This window comes from Aythya marila (assembly GCF_965140915.1).
Source record: "Aythya marila genome assembly, chromosome: 1".
Classification (NCBI taxonomy): domain Eukaryota; kingdom Metazoa; phylum Chordata; class Aves; order Anseriformes; family Anatidae; genus Aythya; species Aythya marila.
In genome coordinates, this window is record NC_139042.1 from 92,264,176 (window position 1) to 92,273,833 (window position 9,658).

At 41.1% G+C, this 9,658-nt stretch overlaps 1 protein-coding gene across 1 annotated transcript; it reads left to right on the forward strand.

Moving 5' to 3' along the window:
- Positions 1–1,830: 1,830 nt before the first annotated feature.
- On the forward strand, positions 1,831–9,402 carry RSPH1 (radial spoke head component 1; the record flags this gene model as incomplete). The annotated part of the gene is made up of 9 exons (XM_082784767.1): positions 1,831–1,950; positions 2,069–2,182; positions 2,309–2,414; positions 3,287–3,377; positions 3,576–3,711; positions 4,483–4,554; positions 6,835–7,057; positions 7,462–7,605; positions 9,319–9,402. 9 exons carry the CDS (start codon positions 1,831–1,833, stop codon positions 9,366–9,368), a joined length of 1,056 nt encoding a protein of 351 aa, XP_082640893.1. The 3' UTR covers positions 9,369–9,402.
- Positions 9,403–9,658: the final 256 nt, after the last annotated feature.

Below are 9,658 nucleotides of genomic sequence, written 5' to 3' on the forward strand. Positions count from 1 at the left end.
GGGTTGAGCAGGGCACACCTCTATAGGCATCCCAAACATGTTTTCCCTTATAGCTCTGAGTCACAGTGTCTGCTTACAGCTAACGTGCCACTCACAGACTAAGTGCTTTTGTAGTTAGAGACATTACCTTATTGTAGATAAAGGCATTTAGCCTTCCTTAGGTGAAAGAAGAAACTTAGGTATCAAGAGTGATAAAGGAGAAAACACCAGTGCTACAGGAAAGTGTACTTGGATCCAATTGTGAAGGAGGTAAGCAATTAGAGTAGTAATTTACATACTCTGCAGTTACCTATTAACACTGCAGCCATTATGCAAATCAGACTTCCCTCGTCAAATGCTGGGGAAGTAGATGAAACAGAAATAACCACACGATTTTGAGTTAATAAAAAATATAGCTGCGTTATAATGCTCTGCCAGCTAACAAAAAGTAATTTCAGTGCTCTTAAATATTTCAGACAGAAAGCACTCTCCAATTAACGACTGAGTGCTAACTGGGGAGCCCACTGGGTTCCTACTAGCTAAGAACAGGATGCCTTTTTCATCTTTGCCCAGCTTAAAACCAGAAGAAGTACATGCTACAAAAGAGACACGCCTTGATATTGGCTGTTTAGATTCCTATCTGTAAAAACCAGCAAAATGACCTGGATATATGGCATATCTTTGTATAGAGGTCTTGTTTTTCTTCTATTTTGGGTGGTAAATCTTTGACCTACACTATAAAGTGACCTCCAACACATTTGCCAACCACATGCCACTCCTTTTGCTGCCTACCTCAGACACCTCGCCACCTCTGCCCAGTGCTTAGCTAGCTAGCTGCTTTTCACCACGCGCACCCTCATGTGGCTCCTGTTGCGAAACCTTAGCCATTAAATCACCTCACAAAATGACAGTGAAGTGATTTGCCTGTGCCACAGAATCCCAGGATGGCTGAGGTTGGGAGGGACCTCAGGAGGTCACCCTGTGCAGGAGCCCTGCTATCACTGGCAGGCCCCCAGTGCCACCAGGCTCCTGCAAGCTCTGTGGAGCAGGCAGAAAGCACTGCCACTTGGCAAAGAAGTGAAGTACCCCTTGCATTTAGCAAGGCAACCTGTCCTTGGCAGCTGTAGTAAGCAGGCACGAGCCATGATGGAGTGACACGTTACTCCCTTTGGCCAAGGAGCTTTGGTGGCCATGGTGTACCAACCCTGTCCTCTTCCTTGTGAGCCACTCCCTTCTATGAGAGCCTTGTTCTTGCCTCCCTACATTCATTTAGCTGTACTCATATTGGGATGGGAAGCCATCCAGATGGCTCTGCTGTGCTTTGCATAGAAAAGAAGAGAGAGTTTGTCCCAAGTGCCCTGAAATACAGAGCCTGACCACCAGCAGCAGCGCCATGGGCAGCCCACGCATGTCCCAGCACACCAAGGTCCTTTGTCTCACTGTGCCGGCTGAAGCGTCCTACCAAGCCGGCTGCTGAAATCCTGAGGGATTTCAGATCTTGGGGCTGAAGGCTGTTGGGCTTCACCCGAGGGAGTGTGTTTACAGTGGGATCCACCACCCTGCACGGGGAACGATCTGAGCTCACCAGCCGCTTTCACAACCCTTAGGTAAACAAAAGAAGCACAAAACAGGCAAGCCCACCCCGCCCAGGCAAAGGGAAGAAGCGCAGAGCAGGGCATGGCAGACTAATCCTTTATTCACTCAGCAATCCCCTGCCCCGCCGCCCCTCAGCACCCGGGACAGCAGCGCGCCCCCGCCCGTTGCCACGGCAGCAACATGGCGGCGGAGCGCACCCCCCCCCCCCGCCCCGCGCCGCGGTTGCCGGGGTGACGGCGGCGCCGCGGCCGCAAGATGTCGGACCCGAGCTCCGAGGGGGAGGCCGAGGAAAGCGAGACCGAGGAGACCGAGACCGAGACCGAGTCCGAGGGGACCGAGGACAGCGAGGCCGAGGAGGCCGAGGCCGATTTAGGGGTGCGGGAGGGTCGGGAGATAAAGGAAAGGGCGGGTGGTGCCGGCCATGGGGTCTTGAGCGGTGTGCGTGGTGGCAGGGCTGTCCCTCACAAACCTGTATGTTATCACGTTTCATCAGGAGTATGATGGTGAGCGCAATTCAGCCGGGGAACGACATGGACGTGGGAAAGCACAGCTACCCAACGGTGATACGTACGATGGGGAATATGAGCACAGTTTGAGGAACGGACAGGTAGGGTGGAGGCAGAATCACCGAAGACAGCGTTTGCCTCACGTTTCCACAGCACTGTTAGTCTGGTCACTATCGAAACAAGAGCGAGAACTGACACGTATTTTATCTATCCCCAATATGTTTCAGGGGACGTACAGATTTAAAAATGGTGCTCGCTACATTGGACAGTATCTTCAAAACAAAAAGCACGGCCACGGTGTTTTCTTTTACCCAGATGGATCAAAATATGAAGGTAAAACACTGAATGAAGTTGCAAGGATTTCTGTAACTGAAAGACACGTTTCTGCAGCCCCCAGAATACTAGGGGATGGTGAAGAGTGTATTATTTTAAGAAGATAAATTTGCTATGTAACATTTTTCTTTTATCTCTTTTTCACAAGCTCTGAGAACAGTGTTTTTTTAAAAAATTATTTATGGGGATTTATGTGGATTATTGTGAGAAGGAGGTAAATGAGCAGGGAATCACAAGGCAGAACTTCCAAGACAGATAACAGAACCTGGAAATTCTGTGTATGGGGAAGTCTTTCCTTGGCAGCAAAGAGCAAAGACAGTATCTGAATAGAGGAACAAAACCATCTCAAGTGAGAACATTCAAACTTTTTTTTTAGTCCCTAAATGAGAATTGCTCTTACACACATACCCAGATCAGAAGGTGGAAAGTTATTGGATAATCTTGCACGTGGAGTTGTCTACTCTGTTACATCCACTGATGGCTCTTCTCGTTGTCTGTTGGGGTTCTCACCCATTTGTCAGATACATGATAAATTAAACTTTTCTCTGCCAAGGAGTATGAGTACTTCTTTGATTTAATGTATTTTGGTTGATAGACAAATGAGATATGCCTAGAGTTTAATAGACATGTTTTCCTTTCATTTGAGATTTTTTGTGTTTAGTGGGAGGAAGTGGGATTTTTTATTTTTATTTTATTTTTTAGTAGCCAATCATTATGCTGTCATAGCTTTCTTTTCCTTCTCTAATAAGTTGCATCCTCCACTCACTTAGAAATTAGCTAAACCCATGTATGATAACTTTATAAACTGGCCACTATATAACACAATGAAATATACCACATCTCACTCTAGTTTTGGTGTGTTCTCATTAAAGGAAGCTGGGTGAATGACCAGAAGCATGGCTATGGAGAATATACCTATGCAAATGGAGACACCTACGCTGGAGAATGGTTTAACAACGATAGGTTTGTTTCATTGTTACACTGATGTTTCAAGTCACCCAGTAGCATTACAATATGATGGTTATTTTCAAAGCGTAGATGACTGCAGCAAATCAAGTGTTACTGGATGACGGTATTAAGCCTTAATACCTTATGTATAACAACATCCTACATTTTTTTTATTTGGTAATATAAAGCAAGACTTTTTTTTTTTCTCTTTAGGCATGGGCAAGGTACATATGTGTATAAAGACACTGGATCTAAGTATGTTGGTGGTTGGGTAAATGGAAACCAGGAAGGAGAAGCTGAACTTATTCACCTAAACCACAGATATAGGGGCAAGTTTTTGAATGGAAATGTAAGTGTGCTGGAAAATTCTCTATTCATTTGAACAGTTAGCATAGAATTGTCTTAATATCATCTGTTTGCATTTAAAATGACAAGGTAGGCTCGTGTTCATGTGGAGTATTTCTTGTACGATAAATGTAGCAGATGAAACTGCATTGATCTGCAGATCAGGAAGCCAAGTTTCTGCGATTTTGCTTTTAAACAGTATTACAGAATCACAGAATGGCTAAGGTGGGAAGGGAGGTCATCTGGTCCATCTCCCTGCCCAAGCAGGGCCACCCAGAGCAGGCTGCCTAGGGCCATGCCCAGGTAGCTTTTGGAGATCTCCAGGGAGGAGCCCCCACAGCTCTCTGGGCAGCCTGTGCCAGTGCTTGGCACACTCACAGTAAAGAAGTTTTTCCTGATATTTAGACAGAGCCTCCTGTGCTCTGGTTTGTGTCCATTGCCTCTTGTCCTGGCACTGGGCACTACTGAAAAGAGCCTTTGTACCCTCTCTTCAGGTATTTATAGATATTGAAAAAATCCCCTTGAGCCTCCTCTTTTCCAGCCTGTACAGTCCCAGCTCTCTCAGCCATTTCTCACAGGAGAGGTGCTCCAGTCCCTTGTTCATCTTGGTGGCCTTGTGTTGGACTTTTTCTAGTATGTCCATGTCTCTCTGGTACTTGTACAATATTGTTATTGACTATTATATGAATTTTGTAGTAAAGCATATTTTACATTTATATGCTTAGAATTTACGGACTTGATAGTTCTGTTGACCTTTTTGTATCTCTCTGTGCAGCCTGTAGGTCAAGGAAAATATGTCTTTGATATTGGATGTGAACAGCAAGGTGAATACATTCAGTCAGCAGAGGTAAATGAAATAACGAAAGTTATACTGAATATCAGAGAACTCAGTAAATTGAATATACTGCTGAGTAATTAATAAAAGGCCTTATAGATACTGATGTTAAATATCTTAGATCTAACCAGTCAAAAAAGGTGGAAATTTATGCTTTCTTTAGTACTAAATAAGGTTTCATTTTACATTTTTCTTTAGCTTCTCTACTATACAAACTTTGACAACTAAAAGGCGTGATTTTGCCTTGCTTGCAGACCGAAATGCTTTCTGCTTAAACCTTAAACCTGAGAAGAGTCAGGACCTACCCCAAAATTTTTAGGTTTCTGTGGTTTCAGACCACAAAAGAACCTAAATCTGTCTGTACATTTAACCTGTATTCCACTTTGTTCTGCACACCAGAAAACAATGAAAATAATTTCTTATTATATTTCTGAATTGCTTGATGCTATGTCTGCAAAAGGTAATTTCCAGAAGATTCTCGTTTTGGAACATGTCCAGTCATTGTCCTGGTCCTGTTGGAAACTTAATATTCACAGCTACTAATCATAGGGGGAGACTGGTATCACAGCCTCTTTATCCTTCTCCTTCAAGCGTGAACTTTCTTACTGAAATGATACAAAATAGCTGTAGAAGTAAGAAAAATATATTAATATTACTGTTTTGATTTCAATAAAATATGCCACATTTTACCTCAGAGTTTTCTATCTCTGTTACATTAGTTCCTAATACATACTTAAAACAATTGTTGCATTAGAGATTTTTTTATAACATAATCTCACTAAGTTTCAAGTTTCTTCTGTTGTGTATATTTCACCTTTTCCAAGCAATATTTACTTTTTATTTTTCTGTCTCTCCACCTTGGACCTCTAATTTTATATCGATAGTGCTTGGCTACTAGCTTTAAGAACCAGAATGATATTCCTGTGGTAGAAATGATGCTTTTTGGGAAGTACTGCTGGATACACTATGCCTCTGGAGGAGACATAATCTCTCTTCTCTGGTGGGTGGAAGAGCAGCGAGTGATTAGTAGAAATACATATCCTGCAGTATGTGCAGCCCTGGTTCTGTTCCAGGTGCTTTCTTAGGCCAGCTTGTTCTGACAGCTGTAATGATACCTCTTCCTATATTTCCACCACGAAATGTAGCTGTACATAAATACCATTCTCTAAGTCCTAGTTAAATAATTTCAAAATTGTTATTTTTTAAATATTATGTAAAACAACGTAAAAATATTCCTAGGACAGGACAAAATAATAATAATAAAAGTCATTAGTGATAGAGATTTGCAAAACACAGAGACTGTTTTGCTTTTTTGGCTAAAAGCAACGGAGCCTCTAATCAAGTATCAGATTTGTATTTCGGTGCCTGGCAACAGCTGGCATGAGTATGCGATGTGTATCTAATATTCCCAGGCAATGGGGAATCGTTGGATGTCCTGATTTTGGAATACTAGGCCATTAATGTGGGAGTTTAAATACGAATTTAAGAACCTAAGGTTAAGCATCCAACTTCTGAAAATCATTACTCTCAGGAAAAGTCATCTCTTCTCATATGAATACTGCAGTGACTATGTAGAGCAAGGAGCAGTGCTGTCACTAAAGTAAGATTAAAGTAAGATTTTGCCTTTTGTTTTCCTTGAAGTAACTACAAATCAAGGCCCATTTAAAATAAAGAACACGTTAAGAGAAGTTAGCTTACAATACAGGTAGTGATTTTTTTGCTAATGCTCCTTCAGATTTTGATAAAGCTTTTTTTTTTTTTTTTTTAATTGAAAAATTTTATCTTCAAAGTTCAAAACCATAAGCTTTGTGCAGTAATTTACCTAGATCCATTCCAAGGTCTTCCATAATCAAAGACAAAGTCAGAAAGAGCTGTTTTACCCCTCTGTTCCTGTATGAGAAAGACAGTGGAGCATCTACCAGACAGAGCATCAGGTCTTAATTTGCCACTGCTGTGCTGTAGACAGGCATAGAAGGGGAGACATGGTCAATATGCCCCTCACAGCCATTTTGTTTGAAGGGGATTTTACCTTTAAAATTTTACCTTTAAAAAAGAAGTCTGGAAAGCACAGATCAGTAGTATTGATAAACTGACTTCATCAAGGTTCAAAGTGTTGTTCTCTTCCAAGATGTGCAACTGCTGAAGTTCCTCCAGCTGTCAGTGCTTTAAAAGTCTGTCTTATTGCCATTTTGAGCCCACGTAAAGAAATCTTAGTACATAAGCACACATCATCTTAGCTACTGCCTTAATACCCGTAAGATGAGATCCTGGATTTTAAGAGTTGTCTTTTAGGATAAAGGGGAGGAAGAAGAAGAAGAGGAACCCTCGTTACCTGCTGTACTGAAATGGAAAGCAACAGAAATTACCGAATTAACACTCTGGACACCCAGTGTGAAAAAAACACCTCCCAGTGAAGCCTCCCCAGCAGCAGCAGAGGCGGCAGCAGCAGCAGGTGAAGCAGTGGAAGAAACAGAAGGAGCAGTAGAGGGAGAGGAGACAATGCCAGCAAATGCAGGTTTGTTCTGACAGACAGCTGGAAACTGTGCTTTGACTATCCCCTGGAACCATGTTTTTCAGGTTTAATTTCAAGTAGTGTGAGATGTTTTTTCCCTATTATTTACCATATATTCAGTATTGGAAACTACCAAGTCTGTTCATAACTGGCACAATATATATATACGTCAGTTTTATCTCACATGGCATAGTAAGAAACAACTGTCTTGGGAAGCCTGTGAATCATTTTAGTCTACATGGCCTGTAATACAAACTTCATTATGAACAATTGCAGAAAATGTTGTGGGTTTTCTCATGTGAGTGAAGACTGCAGACTTCAGTCAGTTATTAGTTGCTGCATGAAAACAGTGAGTGCAAATTTGTAAGAATTAATTTTCTTCAGTATTTTTAATTTTCATATTTCAGTCACTGATGAGACCGCTGATGGTAGGGATGACGAGCCTTCTCATGAAGTATCCAGTGAAGTTTTTAGACCTGAAAAGCATGCAGAGGAGGAAGATGAAGGAAGCAGAGGGGAAGAAGAAAACAAAGAAGCTCAGGAGGACCAAGGTGAAGAATGGGGCTTGCATGCTCATTCTGCAATGAGCAATCAGGTTTGGAAATGGTGCATGTCAATGAGCTGAGGACATGCTGCTCCTGCTGGAAGACCCATTTTAAGGCTGAAGAGAACGTGGGAAGCTCCACCCTTTGTAAGGAGACCAGTTCTCTAAAGATATAAATGTTTTTTGAGTAATCAAATTCAATTTGTACCTTAACAGTACAAATTTGTGATATTGCAGTGTGGCATTATCTGCACGTGTAGAGTTGACAGCGCTTGGAGATCTGAGTTTAGAGGTGACTGCACTTGCAAGCTTCTTTCTGTACAAAACTGAGAGAGCAGATTTTTGACCCTGGAGAATTCAGGGATTCGAGCACACCACTTTTTTGTCGTGACTGGAACTGTGTGTTCCTGTTCTCAGGAAACACAGACAAAAAAAATCTTCTGAAGAAACAAGTCTTAACTATTGTTCTACATTATGATTTGGATAGCCAAAAGTTAGTGTCTGGTTGATTGTTCCTATTGCAGAGCAAATTGGTTTGGCATTTGGACGCTAAGGTTTTCTACCAGGGACTTTAGAAGCCTATTTTTGTACAAAATTATTAAAAAGCAACATAAAAGCTATGCTTGCTCATATTTAATTGATAAGATTCCACCCAACCATGCTTTTTGCATTTGTTAAATGTTACCATTTACAAGCTTCTGATGCAGGAAAACATCAGATAAATTTCTCCATTTGTTATCCATCCATTTTACAATAGATTAAAGCAAAGCACTATCCATAGAGATCTGAAAGACTATTCACTTGAAAATTGCATAGAGTTCCTGTAACTAAGGGCAGACTAGCCAACTAGCTGATCTGGTATGTAGGACTGATATCTTACAGGATCCTCGGGTTTGGATCAAATCCAGCAGAAATCTAAGTAGGTTTCCTGAATAGCTCTGCTTTGGATTTGGCAAAAGTTCATTGAACCTGGTTTGTCTCAAAGTCTTTTGGACTCAAATAGTCATTTTTGACTGAACTCGATTCTAACAAATTTTCTGGCCTACTACCATAAAGTAGTTCTGGTATCCCTATTGTTTTTTGTATATTTTAAGGACAAATGCCTCCCTCTCAGAGACAGTACAGATGCATATTGTAATGCATGAAAACATAGCAACGTGATAAGTGTTTTTGAAGGTCTTTCCAGCTCTTTATTTCTAGAATTAAAGAGTCGGAGTTTACATATTTTTCAGCACAAGTCTACAGCCATAATTATTTAGGCTATACATTCTTCCCCGTCTTTATATTTAGCAAGATTAAGTTATAGTAAAAGAAAATGATTTGAAGAAAATATGCAAACTGTAAGGAGCAGATGTAACAAAATCTGGTTTCTTGCAGGTTTGCCTTCTCTGTCCCATTACCATCATTTTTTTCCAGACAGCAGTTCCATCCTTACTCCATGTTTCTGTGCTACTTCTCTACATAGGAGACATTCCTTGGCTATTCCAGAGTTACATATGGACGGGCTGGCAGTCAGTCTGTGTGTACTGAGCCTGTCTGGCAGCTGACAAACAATGTATAACAGTTAAGTTCAAGTATTGGCAGTGAAAGGCAGTGGGAAGGAGGATTGTGGTAGACAGCGTGATCCTAAAGTTATGTTTTAGGTTACTAGGGTTATTTTCCAGTATTTTATATTATTATTTTAAGTTTTCCATTTTTTTTTTCTTCTTTGCTTCCACAGGAACTGCTAATTTAGAGGATAAGGAGGATGAATCACAGGAAGCAGAGTAATTGGATACAACCAACAACAAAGACAGGCAAAAAAATAATCAGAGTAAATCATTTGTTATGGTAAATCTGAAATATTTTCATTAATGAAAACCTTAGTTAAGATATTTTGAATAAACATTTCTGTCACTGGTCTGTCTGGAATATATCTCTCTGAAACTTTTATGATCTCAGACTGTGCAGTCTCAAGACCAATTTATTCCACGCAGCAGGCAGTCAGTTGTTGATTTCAGTATGAGATTACTCAGGGTCCATAAAGTTGTGTTCTTACACATTTGCAGAATCAAGCCTTT